Source organism: Ailuropoda melanoleuca, chromosome 1 (assembly GCF_002007445.2).
Source record: "Ailuropoda melanoleuca isolate Jingjing chromosome 1, ASM200744v2, whole genome shotgun sequence".
Classification (NCBI taxonomy): domain Eukaryota; kingdom Metazoa; phylum Chordata; class Mammalia; order Carnivora; family Ursidae; genus Ailuropoda; species Ailuropoda melanoleuca.
Genome location: NC_048218.1, coordinates 144904265 through 144928188, shown reverse-complemented (window position 1 = coordinate 144928188; position 23924 = coordinate 144904265). Strand labels below are relative to the sequence as shown.

Here is a 23924-nt window from a genome sequence, read left to right as displayed (position 1 = left end):
TTCAGGGGTCAGACATTCAGTTTCAGTTCTGGTAAGAGCTTAGTAGAAAGTTAATAGCTGCCTTTTTTTTCTTCCTTTTCTGGTTGCTCCATCAGACACACAGTGTTGTTATGTTGGGAAATGGTCCGAGTAGTCTGGCAGCCATGATGTGTTTAAAGAAGCTGTGATTTCTCCTTCTTTTTCTGGGAGTCTATATTGTTTCTGCTGGCCCACCCAAGAGAAACAGGGAAAATGTTTTCTCTATTGTCCTACTATTACTATTACTGTTCTACATTGCAATCCCTGAATGAGAGAATCTCCACTGGCACTAATGAGACAGAGAAGGGAAGGTGTATGACACATCAATTCCACTATACATTGAGCAGTGGAAGCCATAACAGTATTACATTGCATCTGCCCAAAGGGTTCCATCCAAAGGCCATTTTGCTTCCCTTCCCACTGTGAACGCTGCCCAAACAACATCAGTTGAATTTGGGCATCCTTCCTCACTATGTGACCAGGTGAGATGGTGATCTGTAAGCCAGTATCCACACAACCATGAAGTTAAGTGCCTCCCCTTCCAAAGTTCCCCAGCATACTTAAGGGGTTCACATAGCATCTGGTCTCTCTGGAGGACAAAGATCTCATCCTGACCCCTAGTCACCTTCCTCCTTACAGTAGCTGAGTTCAGGGTAGAGAGAGGAGGCATCAAGGGGCATAGAGGCAGAGGGCAGCTCTGTACCAGTAATAAGGTGCATTTATTTTCAGTTTTGAGCAGTGCAGTGGTTACTTGTGTTTTAACCAAACTTTCAATATCTACCACCTGAAGCACTATATAAGGCGTCACCATTACTGACACAACCAAGTTAGCTTTGGAGAGTCTTTGACCCAGCAGCCACCACCTTGACTCCCACAGCAGGAACTGTTATGGAGACCATCTCAACCCAGAGTCCAATCCTAAGTTTGTTTAGAACATAAGGGATGGGAAGTTTTCGAAAGTGGTAAGGCTAATTATAAGAGTTTAGCTGGACTGTTGTGGGACACTTTCTTATTCTCCAGCAAGTTACTTTCATCAGCACTGTAGGCCAGTTGGGACCGAAATACTCATCAATGGTTTCCCACAAGAGTTTGTCTATCTCAAAGAACTCTCCCTGACAGGGCCGATATGCCTTTGCAGCACCCAAGACACTGCAAAAAACTTTGAGACCTTTTAGTGTCTCAATGACTATAGCTGGCGTGATAAACTGCAGGAGGGTTTGAGTCAAAAGGCAGTCCAACTGTTGCTCTTTCTCCTTAAATTAGCATTATATGCCTTGCTCCATTCTCTCCACAGTGAACTCACTAAGGCTATAAAGATTTACCAGGCTTCTTTTTTTTTTTTATATAATTAATTTTATTTTATTATATTATGTTAATCACCATACAGTACATCCCCTGATTCTGATGTAAAGTTTGATGCTTCATTAGTTGCGTATAACACCCAGTGCACCATGCAATACGTGCCCTCCTTACTACCCACCACCAGTCCATCCCCTTCCCCCACCCCCTCCCCTCTGAAGTCCCCAGTTTGTTTCCCATAGTCCATAGTCTCTCATGTTTCATTCCCCCCTCTGATTACCCCCCTTTTCTTTATCCCTTTCTTCCCCTACCGATCCTCCTAGTTCTTATGTTCCATAGATGAGAGAAATCATATGATAATTGTCTTTCTCTGCTTGACTTATTTCACTTAGCATTATCTCCTCCAGTGCCGTCCATGTTGCAGCAAATGTTGAGAATTCGTTCTTTCTGATAGCTGAGTAATATTCCATTGTATATATGGACCACAGCTTCTTAATCCAGTCATCTGTTGAAGGGCATCTCGGCTCCTTCCATGATTTGGCTATTGTGGACAATGCAGCTATGAACATTGGGGTGCATATGGCCCTTCTCTTTACTACGTCTGTATCTTTGGGGTAAACACCCAGTAGTGCAATGGCTGGGTCATAGGGTAGTTCAATTTTTAACTTTTTAAGGGACCTCCACACTGTTTTCCAGAGTGGCTGTACCAACTTGCATTCCCACCAACAATGTAGGAGGGATCCCCTTTCTCCACATCCTCTCCAACAATTGTTGTTTCTTGCCTTGTCTATCTTTGCCATTCTAACTGGCGTAAGGTGGTATCTCAGTGTGGTTTTGATTTGAATTTCCCTGATGGCTAATGATTTTGAACATTTTTTCATGTGTCTGTTAGCCATTTGTATGTCTTCATTGGAAAAGTGTCTGTTCATATCTTCTGCCCATTTTATGATTTGTTTATTTGTTTCTCGTGTATTGAGTTTGAGAAGTTCTTTGTAGATCTTGGATACCAGTCCTTTATCTGTGGTGTCCTTTGCAAATATATTCTCCCATTCCGTGGGCTGTCTCTTAGTTTTTTTGACTGTTTCCTTGGCTGTGCAGAAGCTCTTTATCCTGATAAAGTCCCATAAGTTCATTTTATCTTTTATTTCTCTTGCCTTTGGAGATGTGTCGTGAAAAAGGTTGCTCTGGCCGATGTCATAGAAGTTGTTGCCTATGTTCTCCTCTAGAATTTTGATGGATTCCTGTCTCACATTGAGGTCTTTCATCCATTTGGAGTTTATTTTTGTGTATGGTGTGAGAGAGTGGTCAAGTTTCATTCTTTTGCATGTAGCTGTCCAATTTTCCCAGCACCATTTATTGAAGAGACTGTCTTTTTTCCACCGGATGTTTTTTCCTGCTTTATCAAAGATTAGTTGCCCAAAGAGCCGAGGGTCCATTTCTGGGTTCTCTATTCTGTTCCATTGGTCGATGTGTCTGTTTTTGTGCCAGTACCATGCTGTCTTTGTGATCACAGCTTTGTAGTACAGCTCGAAATCCGGCATTGTGATGCCCCCAGCTTTGTTTTTCCTTTTCAACAGTTCCTTGGAGATTCGGGGCCTTTTCTGGTTCCATACAAATTTAAGGACTATTTGTTCCAGTTCTTTGAAAAATGTCCTCGGTATTTTGATCGGGATAGCATTGAAAGTGTAGATTGCTCTGGGTAGTATGGACATTTTAACTATGTTAATTCTTCCAATCCATGAGCATGGAATATTTTTCCATCTTTTTATGTCTTCCTCAATATCTTTCAAAAGTGATCTATAGTTTCTAGCATATAGGTCCTTTACGTCTCTGGTTAAGTTAATTCCAAGGTAACGCATGGTTTTTGGTGTTATTGTAAATGGGATGGATTCCCTAATTTCTCTTTCTTCAGTCTCGTTATTCGTGTATAGAAATGCAACTGATTTCTGGGCATTGATTTTGTATCCTGCCACCTTACTGAATTGTTCTATAACTTCTAATAGTTTGGGAGTGGATTCCTTTGGGTTTTCCATATAGAGTATCATGTCATCTGCAAAGAGAGACAGTTTGACTTCTTCTTTGCCGATTTGGATACCTTTGATCCCTTTTTGTCTTCTGATTGCTGTTGCAAGGACTTCTAGTACTATGTTGAATAATAGTGGCGAGAGTGGGCATCCTTGTCGTGTTCCTGATCTTAAGGGAAAGGCTTCCAGCTTTTCCCCATTGAGAATAATGCTTGCAGTAGGCTTTTCATAGATGGCTTTTATGAGATTGAGAAATGTACCCTCTATTCCTACACTCTGAAGGGTTTTAATCAGGAAAGGATGCTGTATTTTGTCAAATGCTTTTTCTGCATCAATTGAGAGGATCATATGGTTCTTGAGTCTTTTCTTGTTGATATGATGTATCACATTGATTGATTTGCGAGTGTTGAACCATGCTTGCATCCCAGGTATGAATCCCACTTGGTCATGATGGATAATCCTTTTAATGTACTGTTGGATTCTATTAGCAAGGATCTTGTTGAGGATTTTGGCATCCATATTCATTAGAGAAATCGGTCTGTAATTCTCCTTTTTGAGGGGGTCTTTGCCTGGTTTGGGGATCAAGGTAATATTAGCCTCATAGAATGAGTTTGGTAGCTTTCCTTCTGTTTCTATTTTTTGAAATAGCTTTAGGAGAATAGGTATTATTTCTTCTTTGAATGTTTGGTAGAATTCCCCAGGAAAACCGTCTGGGCCTGGAGTTTTATTATTTGGAAGGTTGTTTATCACTGACTCAATTTCTTCATAGTTAATTGGCCTATTTAAGAAATCTATTTCTTCCTGTTTCAGTCTTGGTAGTTTATAGGTTTCCAGGAAGGCCTCCATCTCTTCCAGATTGTTTAGTTTTTTGGCATATAGCTGTTGATAAAAGTTTCTAATAATCCTTGCAATTTCAATGGTGCTGGTCGTGACCTCTCCCTTTTCAGTCATAATTTTAATAATCTCAGTCCTTTCTCTTTGTTTTTGGACAAGTTTTGCCAGTGGTCTATCAATTTTATGGATTCTCTCAAAGAACCAGCTTCTAGTCCTGTTGATCTGCTCTACTGTGGTTCTGGTCTCTAATTCATTGATTTCTGCTCTAATCTTGGTCAACTCCTTCCTTGTCAGTGGGTTAGGCCTGTCCCTCTGTTGCTGTTCCAGTTTCTTGAGGTGAGAATATAGAAACTGCATTTTAGATTTTTCTATTCTTTTGAGTGAGGCTTGGATGGCTATGTATTTCCCCCTTAGGACTGCCTTTGCAGTATCCCATAGGTTTTGGACCGTTGTGTATTCATTCTCGTTGGTCTCCATAAATTGTTTAATTTGTTTTTTGATTTCCTGGTTTATCGAGTCATTCTTGAGCAGGATGGTTCTTAGCCTCCAAGTGTTTGAGTTTCTTCCAGGTTTTTCCTTGTGGTTGAGTTCCAATTTCAGAGCGTTGTGGTCTGAGAATATGCAGGGGATAATTTCAATCTTTTGGTATTGGCTGAGACCTGTTTTGTGTCCCAGAGCATGATCTATTCTTGAGAATGTTCCATGGGCATTTGAATAGAATGAGTATTCTTTGGTTCTGGGGTGTAGTGTTCTATATATATCTATGAGGTCCAACTCGTCGAGTATGGCATTCAAAGCCTTTGATTCTTTGCTTAGTTTTTGCCAGGGTGTTCTGTCTATTTCTGATAGTGGGGTGTTGAGGTCCCCTACTATTACTGTGTTCTTATCTATATGTCTCTTTATTTTGGTTAAGAGTTGGCTTGTGTATCTTGCTGCTCCCCTGTTGGGGGCATATATATTAATAATTGTCATATCCACTTGTTGAATACTTCCTTTAAGAATAATATAGTGCCCTTCTGTATCTCTCTCTATGGCCTCTAGTTTAAAATCCAGTCTATCTGATATGAGAATTGCTACTCCAGCTTTCTTTTGAGGTCCATTTGCGTGGAAGATGGTACTCCATCCCCTTACTCTAAGTCTGAATGCATCTTTGGGTTCAAAATGAGTCTCTTGTAGACAGCAAATGGATGGGTCATGTCTTTTTATCCAATCTGCAACCCTGTGGCGTTTTATGGGAGAGTTTAAGCCATTTAGATTGATAGAGATTATTGACAGATATGATTTTAATGATGCCATTTCTCTTTAAAGTCTTTGTATCGGTTGTGACTTGCTGCTCTGTATCACTCTTGGGGCCTTTTTACCTTTATAGAGCCCCCCTTAATATCTCCTGTAGGGCTGGTTTCGTGGTTACGAAATTGGTTAATGATTGGCGATTTTGGAACGTCTTTATTTCTCCATCAATTCTGAATGACAGCTTTGCTGGATAAAGGATCCTTGGCTGCATGTTTTTCTCTGAAAGAGCTTTAAAAATGCCCCCCCAAGCCTTTCTCTCATTCCAGGTCTCTGTAGACAGGTCTGACGTAATCCTGATACCTTTGCCTTGGTACGTGAGAAATTTCTTTGCCCTGGCCGCTTTCAATACTGTATCCTTGGATCTAATATTTGCGAATTGCACTATGACATGCCGTGGCGTAGGTTTGTCCTGGTTGAGCTTGGATGGGGTCCTCTCTGCCTCTTGGACACGAATGCTTGTTTCCCTTGCTAGATTAGGGAAGTTTTCAGCTACAATTTGTTCAAATATCTCTTCTAGACCTCTGTTTTTCTCCACCCCTTCAGGGATGCCGATGATTCTGACATTGGATCGTTTCATAGAGTCAGTAATCTCCCGTAATCTACATTCGTGGGCGTGGATTTTTTTAAGACCAGCTTCTATTTTCGTTTTTTCTTCTACTAACCCATCCTCCAATTCGCTAACGCGTTCCTCTGCCTCGGTGACCCTGGCCGTCAGAGCCTCTAGTTTTGACTGCATTTGGCTCATAGAATTTTTAATTTCTGTCAGATTCGCTCTCATTTCTGCCCTTAGGGATTCTATATTCTCAGCAACGCTTTCTCTGATGCTTTTTTCAAGTTTACTCATCATCTTGACCATTGTTGCTCTGAATTCCATTTCTGATAATTGGGATACATCCATATGTATTAATTCTGTGGCCGAGGCCAATTCTGTGGCAGAGGCCACAGACTCATTATCTTTTCTTTGCTGGGGGGGACTTCTCCTTCTCGTCATTCTGATGAAGAGAGATTGCAGGGTTGTCCAGAGCCCAAGTGTTGACTGGGACCCAGGCCGTGCGCCCTTGTTTTATAGAGATCTTAGGGATGTGGGCTTCTTCCTTAAAGAGTTTATTTATTTATTTGAGAGAGAGAGAGACAGTCAGCAAGAAAGGGAACCCAAGCAGAGGAGTGGGAGAGGAAGAAGCAGGTTCCCGGTGGAGAAGCCCGATGAAGGACTCCTTACGGAGCGTTGTGATCACACCCTAATCCGAAGACAGGTGCTTGGTGACTGCGCCACTCAGGCGCTCCGGGTTGTGGGCTTCTTGATTTTTCAGCCTGCCTTCTGGGGGAGGGGCCTGCCTGCAGGTACTCAGAAAACCCTGTTTGGGTAGAGTCTCTGTGTCCCTTGCGAGGGGGGATGGGGATGGGCACCCTGTAAGCCGGTATTTCCTGGCTTTTGTTCTCTGGCGGCTTTCCCTGGCGGTTTGCTATGCCTCTTCTGAGAGAGCAGCAGCGGCTGAAATTCAGCCTCTGTCTCAGAACAGAGGGATCGCGGATCGTTCTCCACTGATGTTCTGGCCACTTTAACTCTGTTTCTGTTGGTGCTGCTCAACCCTGCAGCATCCCGGGCTGTGCGCCCCACACCCGGCGTCCCAGCCCTCACTTCCAGGGCCGGCACGTCTCTGTCCTTTGTGTTTCCAACCCCGCCCGCCGCCAGCCGCCCCGCGCGGGCTCCCGGAGCTCCCCGTCTCAGTCTGGTGTCTCACGGGTGCTGACCGCGAGTCCGCCTGCTCCCCCGTGCAGGTGGCCCTCCAGCCGCCAGCCGCCCCGCGGACGCTCCCGGAGCTCCCGGTCTCAGCCTCGATCCAGTGAGCACACCGGAGCTCCGGAGCTCCGTGAGATGCTTGGTGGTGCACGCTCCCGGCTCACGGACTCAGTCTGCCGTTTCCAGAGTGCGGGTCCGCGGTCCGCCCGCTCCCCGGTGCAGGTGGCCCGCCAGCCGCCCTGCGCGCGCTCCTGGAGTTCGCGTTCTAAGTCTGTTGTCTCGCGGGTGCCGTCCGCGAGTCTGCCTGCTCCCCCGTGCAGGTGGCCCGCCAACCGCCAGCCTTCTCGCGTACGCTCCCGGAGCTCCCTTCTCAGCCTGCTGTCTCGCGTGCGGGTCCTCGGTCTGTTCGCTCCCCCTTGTAGGTGGCTACCGCTTCCCGGCGCCCTGACACGGCGGCTCCCTCCGCCTTCTGTTTAGCTTTGGATATCTGTGCGCGGTTTCACGGCTCCCCGCTTCGTACCTCGATACTCAGCGCTGGAGATGTTCATTTGTAGAGATCCAGATGTATCTTCCTGCGTCTCAGGCTGATTCCGTGGATATTCCTGCTGGTCTGGTACNGGTCTGGTACCTATCCAGCTCAACTCAGGGGACCGGCTGAAAAAGGGGTCCCCTACTCCTCCGCCATCTTAACCTCCTCCCTACCAGGCTTCTCGGTGGCAATTGCAAATCCCCTCCTTTCAAAAAGTTAGGTGTCAGTGTGTTTCTCTAGGACTGTGGTCTGAACAAGGTCAGAACATTCCTCTAACCCAGAATGGGTCTTTGTACTAGTTGATACAGACTATCATGTCTTTGTGTTGATTCCTCAAACTCCAATTTCTGAAGAGTGATGAGAAGAGGGCCAGATGATACCTGCACAAGCAGGCCTGTCCAGAGAGGACCCCACAGCTCAGGTAACCTGCACCTTTTATAACAGGCAACGTCACCACCCTTGCTCCAGAAGGGAAGACTATCTCTATCTTCCAAGACTGTTCACTACACAAACATTTGATAGTCCAGAACAAAGGGCAGTCAGTGCCTTAGAAACGTGAAAGCGTCGTGGAGAACTGTTTCCCAGTTATTATTTAATGGGGAAAAAAGCCTAGAAATTCAGCTGATTTTTAACGTCCCTATAATATTTTTCAAATTACCTTTTCAAAGAGTGTCCAACTAGTATTCCTTTCCACATACTCTGCCTGCAGGGAAACTGGTTTTTCTATTTCTTGAACATATCCAATATTGACCTGCTTCTAGGTTACATAAAACAAATAAACAAAAACAACAAAAAACTTCTTGCAAATAAATATCAAAACCACAAATCTAAATTCGTAATTTCATTTTGTATGTCCTTAGTTGTGATGACTCTTTCACACTATGGTTATTTGGCCTTTTGACAGGTTGCCTTAAAGGGCTTTAAGCTCTTTACCATATATATTTATTGTTTCCAAAACAAAATAGCAAGCCTCTTGGGAGTATAAACTATATTTTTCCATGACTAAATATTCCTAATTCAATTCCTCTTAACAAATGCTACCTACTCACTAAGACATAAATGCCACTGTCTTTAAGTCCCTGATATATTCTATATGAGGAGGGAACTAAAGATCCTTATTTTTCCCACTGAGATCCAGAACTAAACAGTCAACAGACCAAAGTAGACCTCTGTAATTCAAATGTCACACTGCAATTTCAAATTGGCAGCCTTCCTTGAGTTTCATTTTACTTGCCAAGGAAACAATGAAGCACTTATTCTGATGCCAGCAGAACTGTGGGAAGAGACTAAGAGATTTGTATTTCTTCAAATTTTTAATCTGCAAAAGAGAACAGCTACAGGGACCAAAGTGGCACATGTTATTACTATTTTAATAATTCTATAATTATACAACTAATTGAATCTTGGAAAATATGGTTTGTACATATACAAATTGGCTCACATGATTGCAAAAATGCTAACAGATTATCAGTTAGAACCAGAAGTTACAGTTATAGAATTTATAGTAAATGAAAAGGTAAAATCAATACAAACATCATTGATGATATTTCTATGGGTTATCCATGAATTAATGATAAATACAATCTTAATTTTACAACTTCCTTTGAGAGAGAATAATTCTACTCCTTTCCTCATGGCTATCTGATTGTTCGTGGCTGCAATTCTTTCTTACAAAGTCTCTGCAATACCAGGACTGAAAGGTCAGTTTTCCTGGCATCTTTAAGCTGGACAACTCTGGCTCTGATTGCATCTAACCCCTTCCCACAACTCCCTAAATCCTAGACCTGATACAATGCATATTCTGTTTCACTAGGTCTGAGGCTGGGTGGAGAAATCTGGAATTTTGAAGAAGTACCATGAGATTGTCACATTGAGTCAAGTTTGAGACACGGAGTCTTAAAGTCATTTTGTAAGTCTTAAAGAGCAGGAATTAGGTAATAGTCATTCTATATCCAGATAACTTCTAAATATAAGAATTGTACATGGCAGATATTAATTTTTCATTAAATATTGAGTTGGCAGGAAGCATATTTATAAAACACAGACAGTATATGAATAATGATATCACCACGGCCAATGAACAGCCTAGTTCAAGACAAGGAGCAGTATCACTACTTTCTAGTGTCCTCTGTGTGTGCTTTCCTGCTTCTACTTCAGCTGCTTGCCCTTTAAAGTAATCCTGCCGAATTTTATCGTTCTTGGCTTTTCTTTAGTTGCACCATATTTATGTAGAGCAAAACAATGTGTCATTTATTTTTAATCGTTTTAAACCTCCTATCAGTGAAACCATATTGTTTGTATGCTCCTGTGCCTTGTTGATTTTAAACGGTGTGTTCCTGGGATTCCACCAGTTGTGGTGAGTTGCTGAACGAACTTCTGCATGTCACTCCACTGTATGAATGTACTACAGTATATTTACCCAATCTCCTCTTGATAGAAATACCAGTTGTGTCCAATTTTTTTCTCTTACAAGAAAAATATTACAACATACCTTACAGCTCATGTATATAAGAGTTTTACTAATTGTTTATTAGCTGAGACTACTTTACTAGATGATGTCAAATTGTTTTTCAAAGTGGATGGATGGGCCACTTAATATATCCTATAAGCAGAGAATAATAGTCCCTTTTACTCTATTATCCTCATCAAAACTTAAAATAACTAACTTAAATCAATTCAGTAGATATCAAATGATATTTCATTTTGGTTTTTAATTTTCACATTTTAATTGCTAATATGTTTGGGCATCTTTTCTTATGTTCATTGGCTACTGAGGTTCCTCTTCTATAACATGAGCATTAAAGCCTATGGCCATCTATATTCTTTTCTTATTGGCTCCTAGAAGTACTTGTTATATAATTCTCTTTCACTTATTTATTTTTCAAATATTTTCTTCCAGCTTCTGGGTCGGCTTTTTGCTTCCAGATGAACAGAAGTTCTTAATTTTAATGTAGTATATTTTCTCAATCCTTTCTTTTATGGTTTTGCATTCTTAGGTGTTTCATGCAGCAAAACCACTTCTTACACTGAGGTTATAAAGATATTCTTCTATGGTGTCTTCTAAGTTTTATAGTTTTACTTCATCATCTGAGTAGTTAATCCACCTGGAGTAAGCTTTCGGGTACAGACTGAAATGGTGGTTGCAATTTCACCATGATTCCTTCACTGAAAAGCCTAACATTTCTCAATTCAGAGTGTTATCTGTGTCACTAATCCAATTTTCATGTGTGAGGGGCTGCTTCTGGGCTCCTTGACCAACCTGTTCTTTCTTTTGCTCCAGAGACTGAATTTCTAGTTTAATAATAAATATCTCTTTTCTAAGGCATGTTACATGTCATGGTTATTTCTGGTGCACTATTCTTTCCTACAGATTTTAGCAATAGCTTACCAAATTCTATTTTTAATTCTTTAGAATTATTTTTACTGGAATTGCATTGAATGTATAAATCGACTTACAGAGAACTGACTCAATTAGACTATGGAGTCTTCTGATCCATGAACAAGGTTTCTTTACCCTTTCATATAAGTTTTCTTTAATATATTTCAATACAATTACTTTCTTTCCGTAAGGGTCTTGCCTAGGTTTTGTTAGACAAGGTTTTGCCTTTAACTAAAATAATTAATAATTTATAAATTATATTTTCTCTCTGTGGACACCTTGAAATAGATGCTATACTTTATATTAATTACGTATCCAGCAGATTTGCTAAAATCTTACAATCTTTCTAATAATTGATCTATAGGTATATTTGAGGTTTTCCAAAGAGATGACCACATCGCCTGCAATAATAGCAGTTTTATTTTTTCCTTTCCAATTTATTTCTTTTACTTCTTCTTCTTGCCTTCCAGTATGATGTCAAATTCAAGTAGTGACTGATTTTCAAATATTAATACTTGCATTACTGGCTAAACTCAACTTGGCTATAATACCTCTTTTATATGTTCTTGGATATGATTTGCCAATATTTTATTAAGGTTTTTTTGTGCATTTTTGTGTGTGTGCATATTTATGAATAGGATAGGCCTATAAGTCTTGTCATCAATATCTGGTTTTGGTACCAAGTTTATACCTCATTATCCAATACATCTCACACTCTCAAGGTTTTACTGCATTCCTGGTATCAGAGTTGAACTACTTCTATTTTTGTCTTCTAGAATAAGTTACATACAACTGGAGATAATTTGTTCCAGTTTGGTACAACTGATAAAATAACTGGGACCTTATCTTACTTTCCTTTCTTCTTTTTTCTCCTATTCCTTCTCACTTCCCCCTGCCCCTTCCTTTTGCTCTTTGTTACTCATGGTGATTTAGTTCCCTGTGAGTTTTGTACTTTGAAATTGTAAGCTCATTTTTCTTGAAACTTTAACTTTTTTTTTTTTTAAATTTTATTTTATTATATTGTGTTAATCACCATACAGTACATCCCCAGATTCCGAATGTAAAGTTTGATGCTTCATTAGTTGCGTATAACACCCAGTGCACCATGCAATACGTGCCCTCCCTACTACCCATCACCAGGCTATCCCCTTCCCCCACCCCCTCCCCTCTGAAGTCCTCAGTTTGCCTCTCACAGTCCATAGTCTCTCATGTTTCATTCCCCCCTCTGATTACCCCCCTTTTCTTTATCCCTTTCTTCCCCTACCGATCCTCCTAGTTCTTATGTTCCATAGATGAGAGAAATCATATGATAATTGTCTTTCTCTGCTTGACTTATTTCACTTAGCATTATCTCCTCCAGTGCCGTCCATGTTGCAGCAAATGTTGAGAATTCGTTCTTTCTGATAGCTGAGTAATATTCCATTGTATATATGGACCACAGCTTCTTAATCCAGTCATCTGTTGAAGGGCATCTCGGCTCCTTCCATGATTTGGCTATTGTGGACAATGCAGCTATGAACATTGGGGTGCATATGGCCCTTCTCTTTACTACGTCTGTATCTTTGGGGTAAACACCCAGTAGTGCAATGGCTGGGTCATAGGGTAGTTCAATTTTTAACTTTTTAAGGGACCTCCACACTGTTTTCCAGAGTGGCTGTACCAACTTGCATTCCCACCAACAATGTAGGAGGGATCCCCTTTCTCCACATCCTCTCCAACAATTGTTGTTTCTTGCCTTGTCTATCTTTGCCATTCTAACTGGCGTAAGGTGGTATCTCAGTGTGGTTTTGATTTGAATTTCCCTGATGGCTAATGATTTTGAACATTTTTTCATGTGTCTGTTAGCCATTTGTATGTCTTCATTGGAAAAGTGTCTGTTCATATCTTCTGCCCATTTTATGATTTGTTTATTTGTTTCTCGTGTATTGAGTTTGAGAAGTTCTTTGTAGATCTTGGATACCAGTCCTTTATCTGTGGTGTCCTTTGCAAATATATTCTCCCATTCCGTGGGCTGTCTCTTAGTTTTTTTGACTGTTTCCTTGGCTGTGCAGAAGCTCTTTATCCTGATAAAGTCCCATAAGTTCATTTTATCTTTTATTTCTCTTGCCTTTGGAGATGTGTCGTGAAAAAGGTTGCTCTGGCCGATGTCATAGAAGTTGTTGCCTATGTTCTCCTCTAGAATTTTGATGGATTCCTGTCTCACATTGAGGTCTTTCATCCATTTGGAGTTTATTTTTGTGTATGGTGTGAGAGAGTGGTCAAGTTTCATTCTTTTGCATGTAGCTGTCCAATTTTCCCAGCACCATTTATTGAAGAGACTGTCTTTTTTCCACCGGATGTTTTTTCCTGCTTTATCAAAGATTAGTTGCCCAAAGAGCCGAGGGTCCATTTCTGGGTTCTCTATTCTGTTCCATTGGTCGATGTGTCTGTTTTTGTGCCAGTACCATGCTGTCTTTGTGATCACAGCTTTGTAGTACAGCTCGAAATCCGGCATTGTGATGCCCCCAGCTTTGTTTTTCCTTTTCAACAGTTCCTTGGAGATTCGGGGCCTTTTCTGGTTCCATACAAATTTAAGGACTATTTGTTCCAGTTCTTTGAAAAATGTCCTCGGTATTTTGATCGGGATAGCATTGAAAGTGTAGATTGCTCTGGGTAGTATGGACATTTTAACTATGTTAATTCTTCCAATCCATGAGCATGGAATATTTTTCCATCTTTTTATGTCTTCCTCAATATCTTTCAAAAGTGATCTATAGTTTCTAGCATATAGGTCCTTTACGTCTCTGGTTAAGTTAATTCCAAGGTAACGCATGGTTTTTGGTGTTATTGTAAATGGGATGGATTCCCTAATTTCTCTTTCTTCAGTCTCGTTATTCGTGTATAGAAATGCAACTGATTTCTGGGCATTGATTTTGTATCCTGCCACCTTACTGAATTGTTCTATAACTTCTAATAGTTTGGGAGTGGATTCCTTTGGGTTTTCCATATAGAGTATCATGTCATCTGCAAAGAGAGACAGTTTGACTTCTTCTTTGCCGATTTGGATACCTTTGATCCCTTTTTGTCTTCTGATTGCTGTTGCAAGGACTTCTAGTACTATGTTGAATAATAGTGGCGAGAGTGGGCATCCTTGTCGTGTTCCTGATCTTAAGGGAAAGGCTTCCAGCTTTTCCCCATTGAGAATAATGCTTGCAGTAGGCTTTTCATAGATGGCTTTTATGAGATTGAGAAATGTACCCTCTATTCCTACACTCTGAAGGGTTTTAATCAGGAAAGGATGCTGTATTTTGTCAAATGCTTTTTCTGCATCAATTGAGAGGATCATATGGTTCTTGAGTCTTTTCTTGTTGATATGATGTATCACATTGATTGATTTGCGAGTGTTGAACCATGCTTGCATCCCAGGTATGAATCCCACTTGGTCATGATGGATAATCCTTTTAATGTACTGTTGGATTCTATTAGCAAGGATCTTGTTGAGGATTTTGGCATCCATATTCATTAGAGAAATCGGTCTGTAATTCTCCTTTTTGAGGGGGTCTTTGCCTGGTTTGGGGATCAAGGTAATATTAGCCTCATAGAATGAGTTTGGTAGCTTTCCTTCTGTTTCTATTTTTTGAAATAGCTTTAGGAGAATAGGTATTATTTCTTCTTTGAATGTTTGGTAGAATTCCCCAGGAAAACCGTCTGGGCCTGGAGTTTTATTATTTGGAAGGTTGTTTATCACTGACTCAATTTCTTCATAGTTAATTGGCCTATTTAAGAAATCTATTTCTTCCTGTTTCAGTCTTGGTAGTTTATAGGTTTCCAGGAAGGCCTCCATCTCTTCCAGATTGTTTAGTTTTTTGGCATATAGCTGTTGATAAAAGTTTCTAATAATCCTTGCAATTTCAATGGTGCTGGTCGTGACCTCTCCCTTTTCAGTCATAATTTTAATAATCTCAGTCCTTTCTCTTTGTTTTTGGACAAGTTTTGCCAGTGGTCTATCAATTTTATGGATTCTCTCAAAGAACCAGCTTCTAGTCCTGTTGATCTGCTCTACTGTGGTTCTGGTCTCTAATTCATTGATTTCTGCTCTAATCTTGGTCAACTCCTTCCTTGTCAGTGGGTTAGGCCTGTCCCTCTGTTGCTGTTCCAGTTTCTTGAGGTGAGAATATAGAAACTGCATTTTAGATTTTTCTATTCTTTTGAGTGAGGCTTGGATGGCTATGTATTTCCCCCTTAGGACTGCCTTTGCAGTATCCCATAGGTTTTGGACCGTTGTGTATTCATTCTCGTTGGTCTCCATAAATTGTTTAATTTGTTTTTTGATTTCCTGGTTTATCGAGTCATTCTTGAGCAGGATGGTTCTTAGCCTCCAAGTGTTTGAGTTTCTTCCAGGTTTTTCCTTGTGGTTGAGTTCCAATTTCAGAGCGTTGTGGTCTGAGAATATGCAGGGGATAATTTCAATCTTTTGGTATTGGCTGAGACCTGTTTTGTGTCCCAGAGCATGATCTATTCTTGAGAATGTTCCATGGGCATTTGAATAGAATGAGTATTCTTTGGTTCTGGGGTGTAGTGTTCTATATATATCTATGAGGTCCAACTCGTCGAGTATGGCATTCAAAGCCTTTGATTCTTTGCTTAGTTTTTGCCAGGGTGTTCTGTCTATTTCTGATAGTGGGGTGTTGAGGTCCCCTACTATTACTGTGTTCTTATCTATATGTCTCTTTATTTTGGTTAAGAGTTGGCTTGTGTATCTTGCTGCTCCCCTGTTGGGGGCATATATATTAATAATTGTCATATCCACTTGTTGAATACTTCCTTTAAGAATAATATAGTGCCCTTCTGTATCTCTCTCTATGGCCTCTAGTTTAAAATCCAGTCTATCTGATATGAGAATTGCTACTCCAGCTTTCTTTTGAGGTCCATTTGCGTGGAAGATGGTACTCCATCCCCTTACTCTAAGTCTGAATGCATCTTTGGGTTCAAAATGAGTCTCTTGTAGACAGCAAATGGATGGGTCATGTCTTTTTATCCAATCTGCAACCCTGTGGCGTTTTATGGGAGAGTTTAAGCCATTTAGATTGATAGAGATTATTGACAGATATGATTTTAATGATGCCATTTCTCTTTAAAGTCTTTGTATCGGTTGTGACTTGCTGCTCTGTATCACTCTTGGGGCCTTTTTACCTTTATAGAGCCCCCCTTAATATCTCCTGTAGGGCTGGTTTCGTGGTTACGAAATTGGTTAATGATTGGCGATTTTGGAACGTCTTTATTTCTCCATCAATTCTGAATGACAGCTTTGCTGGATAAAGGATCCTTGGCTGCATGTTTTTCTCTGAAAGAGCTTTAAAAATGCCCCCCCAAGCCTTTCTCTCATTCCAGGTCTCTGTAGACAGGTCTGACGTAATCCTGATACCTTTGCCTTGGTACGTGAGAAATTTCTTTGCCCTGGCCGCTTTCAATACTGTATCCTTGGATCTAATATTTGCGAATTGCACTATGACATGCCGTGGCGTAGGTTTGTCCTGGTTGAGCTTGGATGGGGTCCTCTCTGCCTCTTGGACACGAATGCTTGTTTCCCTTGCTAGATTAGGGAAGTTTTCAGCTACAATTTGTTCAAATATCTCTTCTAGACCTCTGTTTTTCTCCACCCCTTCAGGGATGCCGATGATTCTGACATTGGATCGTTTCATAGAGTCAGTAATCTCCCGTAATCTACATTCGTGGGCGTGGATTTTTTTAAGACCAGCTTCTATTTTCGTTTTTTCTTCTACTAACCCATCCTCCAATTCGCTAACGCGTTCCTCTGCCTCGGTGACCCTGGCCGTCAGAGCCTCTAGTTTTGACTGCATTTGGCTCATAGAATTTTTAATTTCTGTCAGATTCGCTCTCATTTCTGCCCTTAGGGATTCTATATTCTCAGCAACGCTTTCTCTGATGCTTTTTTCAAGTTTACTCATCATCTTGACCATTGTTGCTCTGAATTCCATTTCTGATAATTGGGATACATCCATATGTATTAATTCTGTGGCCGAGGCCAATTCTGTGGCAGAGGCCACAGACTCATTATCTTTTCTTTGCTGGGGGGGACTTCTCCTTCTCGTCATTCTGATGAAGAGAGATTGCAGGGTTGTCCAGAGCCCAAGTGTTGACTGGGACCCAGGCCGTGCGCCCTTGTTTTATAGAGATCTTAGGGATGTGGGCTTCTTCCTTAAAGAGTTTATTTATTTATTTGAGAGAGAGAGAGACAGTCAGCAAGAAAGGGAACCCAAGCAGAGGAGTGGGAGAGGAAGAAGCAGGTTCCCGGTGGAGAAGCCCGATGAAGGACTCCTTACGGAGCGTTGTGATCACACCCTAATCCGAAGACAGGTGCTTGGTGACTGCGCCACTCAGGCGCTCCGGGTTGTGGGCTTCTTGATTTTTCAGCCTGCCTTCTGGGGGAGGGGCCTGCCTGCAGGTACTCAGAAAACCCTGTTTGGGTAGAGTCTCTGTGTCCCTTGCGAGGGGGGATGGGGATGGGCACCCTGTGAGCCGGTATTTCCGGGCTTTTGTTCTCTGGCGGCTTTCCCTGGCGGTTTGCTATGCCTCTTCTGAGAGAGCAGCAGCGGCTGAAATTCAGCCTCTGTCTCAGAACAGAGGGATCGCGGATCGTTCTCCACTGATGTTCTGGCCACTTTAACTCTGTTTCTGTTGGTGCTGCTCAACCCTGCAGCATCCCGGGCTGTGCGCCCCACACCCGGCGTCCCAGCCCTCACTTCCAGGGCCGGCACGTCTCTGTCCTTTGTGTTTCCAACCCCGCCCGCCGCCAGCCGCCCCGCGCGGGCTCCCGGAGCTCCCCGTCTCAGTCTGGTGTCTCACGGGTGCTGACCGCGAGTCCGCCTGCTCCCCCGTGCAGGTGGCCCTCCAGCCGCCAGCCGCCCCGCGGACGCTCCCGGAGCTCCCGGTCTCAGCCTCGATCCAGTGAGCACACCGGAGCTCCGGAGCTCCGTGAGATGCTTGGTGGTGCACGCTCCCGGCTCACGGACTCAGTCTGCCGTTTCCAGAGTGCGGGTCCGCGGTCCGCCCGCTCCCCGGTGCAGGTGGCCCGCCAGCCGCCCTGCGCGCGCCCTCCTGGAGCTCTCGTTCTAAGTCTGTTGTCTCACGGGTGCCGTCCGCGAGTCCGCCTGCTCCCCTGTCCAGGTGGCCCGCCAACCGCCAGCCGTCCCGCGTGCGCTCCCGGAGCTCCCTTCTCAGCCTGCTGTCTCAAGCGTGCGGGTCCGCGGTCTGACCGCTCCCCCTTGCAGGTGGCTACCGCTTCCCGGCGCCCTGACACGGCGGCTCCCTCCCCCTTCTGTTTAGCTTCCGATATCTGTGCGCGGTTTCACGGCTCCCCGCTTCGTACCTCGATACTCAGCGCTGGAGATGTTCATTTGTAGAGATCCAGATGTATCTTCCTGCGTCTCAGGCTGATTCCGTGGATATTCCTGCTGGTCTGGTACCTATCCAGCTCAACTCAGGGGACCGGCTGAAAAAGNAAAAAGGTGTCCCCTACTCCTCCGCCATCTTAACCTCCCCCTCGAAACTTTAACTTTTAAACTTGCTGAAGATAAATGACTTTGGGCACCTGGGTGGTGTAGTTAGTTAAGCACCCGACTCTTGGTTTCAGCTCAGGTTGTGATCTCAGAGTCATGAGACTGAGCCCCAGGTTGGTTCAGCGTGGAGTCTGCTTGAGTTCCTCTCTCCCTCTTTTTCTGCCCCTTCCCCCACTCTCCCCCTCAAATAAATAAATAAATATTAAAAAAAAAAAGATGAATGGCTCAAGAAAAGACATGCTTTTTTTTTTTTTCCTCCTGAAAGGTAGCAAAAATTTAGGCTGCTGTGATCACAACGTCTCAGAAAAAAATTTTTCTTCCCTTCCACCTAGCATCAAGGTTTGACACTGGCAATTTCTCATGCAGTCTTTGGAGTGGAAGATTAGATTTATTTTCATCTTATTGAGTAGTGTAGACCATGAGACTTCAGCTTTATGATGAAGTTCTCCAATCAGACATCCCACTTTGGCTGGGCCCTGGGCTTTGTGCACTGCAACTCAAAGCAATACCAATTACAGTGTCATCATAATATACAGAACACTTAGGATAAATATAACATCATGAAAGTGAAAGAAGTCAGACATTAAAAAGTACATATTTTATGGTTCTGTTCAAATGACATTCTAATCTATAGTGTCAGAAAATAGATTCAAGGTTTGATTTGGGCTGAGAGTAACTGCGAAGTTCTGTAAGGAAACTATTTGAGGTCATGAAAATGTTCAGTATCTTGACTATGGTGGTGATTATTCATGAAACGGTCTACCCACATGAGTACATTTAAAATTGGTACATTTTATTGTATGTAAGTTATCCCTCATTAATGTTAACTTTAATATCTGAAACATGGATATATTATAATAAAAAAAATCAAGTTACCCACTTAAGACCTACACATTTTACTCTATGTCAATTTTATGTCAACAAAACGATTTTTTTAAAGCCCCTTTAAGGACTGGAATTCCGGAAATCCATTAAGAGTTTTTACTACTACCCTTACTAGCATCAATATCAGTTTAAAATAAATGGAATTCTTATCAGACCTGTTAAGCCTCCATAATAAGGCTGCTTTAGAATATTGGGGTCTTTGGACAGTTCACTATTTAGTTCTTAGTGCTGATAAAAATGTATTACTATGACTGATGGCTATTGGGCAGAAGATGGGTATCTATGCAGTACTGATCTTGACATCACTTAGGCCATTTCAACTATTCTGTTTCTATTCCATGTTTATTCGGTTATGACTAAAAACAAGTCATGTCAATGTGAGTCACTGAATTCCTGTTTCTAAGACCCAAAGGTTTTTAAGGAATGAAATATGTATATTCATTTTTTTCTGGTTTTACATGCAGACAATTTTGGTGCAGTGTGATAGAGATAGGGGTTTCTTGCAAATTCACGTTCTCTCAAAACAACTAAGATATGGAAGCAAAAGCCCATAGAAAGATGTGAAATCCCAAAGTGCCAAAGGCAAGTCCAAATTATTCCTCAATCCCTATCTCCAATCTCTAGTCTTGCCAGATCTGACATTCCTTCCCATGTACTCTGTGCCATTCTTCCCTCACTATCTCAGATTATGTTTCTAACTAAATTTTGTTCTCATTTAACTCTACTCTCTAGTTTTCATCTTAGCATTCTTGAGTGATTCAATTTAGTTCAATTTCTCTCGTCTGCCCAGTGCTGCGCTCATGGCAGTGTGTATTAAAAATCAACCAGCTACTAAAACCTGTCATTGAAGAATTACAAGCTAGTGGGGGATATTTACGGGTAAATGATGATAGAGATACACACAGTACTATTGTTGACTCATACAGAAAAGAGTCCCGAACTCAGCTGAGAAAGTCCAAGAAGGCTTTATAGAAAAGATACACAAAACCTAAATTGAGCCCTGAAAGTGAACAGGATTTGAGGGCACACAAGGGTGATGAAGAATGGGTTTAGGGCATGGCATTCCAGGAAGAGAAGACCAAAGGAGCAAAGGCATGGGGAAGCCACAGGATCCCTGTGGCCCACTCAGAAGTAAGGTTGATAAGGTCCATCTCTCACAGTGCCTTTTTGCATTTTATGACTTTTTGGTAAAAAATTATATTCAACTTATAAATGTTCTTAAAGTTGGAAAAATGCTAACATTTGTGTTTATTTCTGTGACATCTCTCAAACACTTCAAACTCTGTGATCCATCATTGTAATATAGAATTGTTCTAGCATGATTTCTAGGACGTACAAAGTCTATACTCTCAGAGGAATTTAATAGCATAGCAGAATTTGATAGAGTTTATTTAGTATTTTACATCTCACTCAAATAAATATCATCACAATGTGGTAGTTGGAAAGAAAATAACATGAAAACATATGCAAATCAGTTGCATTATGATAAACAATATAAAGAAAATGAGCTACAAAAAGATGACATTATTTAGGCAAAGGTTTCTATTCTAACCTCTATCTTCCCTTGATACGATCCATCTTCCTGTCTGTGCTCAATATCATAAATAATAATGTTTTCACATACAAAGAATATTTCTAAAGAGGATCCTTCAAGTATAGGAGGATGTCTACCACCAAGGGATACAGTGTGTGTGCATGTACAACGCTTAGGCTAGATCAAGCATGGATACACAGTCTTCACCTAAATGTTTTCCAAACATCTTATGATTCTGGGTTTCAATGACAATGACGAGTACTGTAGATTTTGGGATCACAAACTAAAGGATGTAATTAAATTTAATGATTTTAAAGATCCAGTCAAACTGGAGTCTATAAACAAGTTGTTAAAAAGGTGTTATATTTCTCCTATTCTTCAGGCTCTTCTCATCACCATAATCCAATCTCCATTTTAAATATATTTGATTTCTATTTTTAAGCTCCTCTATTTCTGTTACTGGAAGCTAAAGATAGTGAGAATTATTTTATTATATGAAGCGTAATAGTTTTTTAGACATTTCGCTAGGTCTACCACATAAATCATGTAAATAAGTGGTATTATAATTTAAAGATATGTGTATTTACTTTTTTGAAAAATGAAGAACTTTGTATCAAAAGATTCTTTCTAAAAAAAAAAAAAAACCACCGGGTTTAAAAACAATGTGTATACTATATTGTATATAAATCATACAGCCTAGTTGTTGAGTATCTTTTTCTCCCCCTTTAATATGAGTCACAAAATACTTAAAAGTGTTAAGGGTTAACAACATCCATGGCTAAACATTAGGAAGTGAGTACAACTTGCAGAACCCGCACCTATAATATGTGCTATATTTCAGAATTAAATACTATTTTCAAATAATAATTTTTCCAACATTATTCAACACACAAAACACACAGCTCTATAGAAGTTCTTCGAGCACAGAGCTAGTTAATAAGACACACAGAATATTTAATTTCACACGTGAAGCAGAAAGGTGCAGATAAGCATTATTTTCCACCAAAAAGACAAACCTTAAGGAAATAGTTGTTATTGTTATTGCTGTTGCCAGACACTCCTTGCAATTCAGCCACAGTGCTCTAAAACGGTTGACAACACAAATTAAAGAAGGCTTTTCCCCATTAAAGAGAGCAGCCTAATGATAAACGGTAGAAAAAACACTGAAGTTCCGGTGCTTGCTAGAACACACACGTTGGAGAACTGAGAGAATGCCTCCCACTCTTAGTTTCTTAACATTATGAACAATATAAAGTCAATTCACATTACTAAAAGGCCACCCATAATAATTGCAATCTCTGGTTCACACAACACAAGCTGTTTCCAACCAGGAACAGCAAACAGCATGAGTCAAATTTAACGTTATCCCTTTAATGCTTTTCACCTAAAAATTATATTCTTATACACCATTTAACACTTATGCAAACCACAGCTCCATTATATTTCTGACTCTAATTATTACATGTTAGCACAAGCAATAAAAATGCATAACCATGTAGGTAGCTGCTCTAAATTGTATTCAATACCCTAAAAGATTCTAAAAGCTAATGTTCTCATGATATAGTTATATAGTTATAATTATATTAATTGAAAAAATGAAAAAAATTATGAAAGTGAGCTTAAATTATGCTTTAAGAGAAGGGGCCTCAGTCTCTAGAGTGATGCTTAACCTTGTTATAAACTACTGACTGAAGAGACTCTGACATACCATGTATAATCTAAGACTTTAATAATTATCATATTTTAAAAGCATATTTAAAGAAGCAAACCAAAATAATCCCATAATTTCAAAGTGCATGTAAAATAGTTTATTTTAACGTGAACGACCATACGCATTTTCTAATTCAAAGAAGTGGTACAGCACCAGTTCATACTTCATTTCTAATGTGAGCCCACTGTATTTCACACTGCATAATGATCTCTGATAGAAACACATACCCACAATTTACATACATGACCCATGCCACACAAAACATATACCAGAATTACAACATCCCACCACTAAAAGGCTAAACATTGACAGCTGTGGAGTATGACAGGAGATCAAATTTGTTATTGAAAATGAAAATCTAGTTGAAAAATTTACCATACCCCCAGAATTTCGTGGGCTAGTGCTGACTGTGTGAGGGGCTTAATGAAATCCTCCATCGTTACCTTCCAGATTGTTTAAAAAAGAAAGAAAGAAAAAGAAAAGAACAATGATTCTATTATCCAGAATTGCAATCGCTCATTACAGATATATTCAGATCTACATCTTAAGTGTTTCAATTGATCAGATTTAATCTTTCTCTTCTTTAAAGGATCCTTCCCCTCATTCTTCAACCTTTGGGCAGAGCCCTTTTAACTTTTTTTTTTTTTTTTTTTTTTTTTCAAAATNTTTTTTTTTTTTTTTTGATCACAATGTTTAACAGAGAGTAAACAGAAACAGGAATATAAATTAAAACTGATTTGGCTGTTTGCTTACTGTAAGCTCCTCTAGTTTACATATTTGAGGGGGAAAAACCCAGAAAGTGTAGAAATTTAAATAGCGTTTTGGGTATATCTATATATTTTAAATTCTATTGCAGTACAACTTATAATGTCCTAAAGCATTAAAACAGCTACATGTAAATACACACAATACATGATAAGGTATTCTTATTCCTACATATGGTTTTGATAGAGAACTACTGTACTTTTACAATTTCTGGATGTATTTCTCACATTGCAATGCTTCCCCCATAGGCAATTCAAGCAAGCAACTCCCCTCTATCAATGTGACAAGGTCCAAGTTAAAATCAACCTTGGATGATTTGACCAAAACCAGAAGCTATCTATCCTTCAGTAGAC

At 40.7% G+C, this 23924-nt stretch overlaps 1 protein-coding gene across 7 annotated transcripts in view; it reads right to left on the bottom strand.

The window, feature by feature from the left end:
• The window catches only part of PPP1R9A (protein phosphatase 1 regulatory subunit 9A), a 320733-nt gene that overhangs the window by 81692 nt on the left and 215117 nt on the right, over positions 1–23924 (bottom strand). The window contains exons 7-8 of one of the 7 annotated variants that reach the window (XM_034667864.1): positions 23187–23249; positions 22112–22177 (exon numbers count right to left, since the gene is read on the bottom strand). The exons of 5 other annotated variants lie outside the window; for them this stretch is intronic. In XM_034667864.1, the coding sequence (XP_034523755.1) occupies positions 22112–22177; positions 23187–23249 (129 nt within the window). The remainder of the gene's footprint in view (positions 1–22111; positions 22178–23186; positions 23250–23924) is intronic. One more of the 7 variants, XM_034667870.1, reaches the window with a different exon arrangement.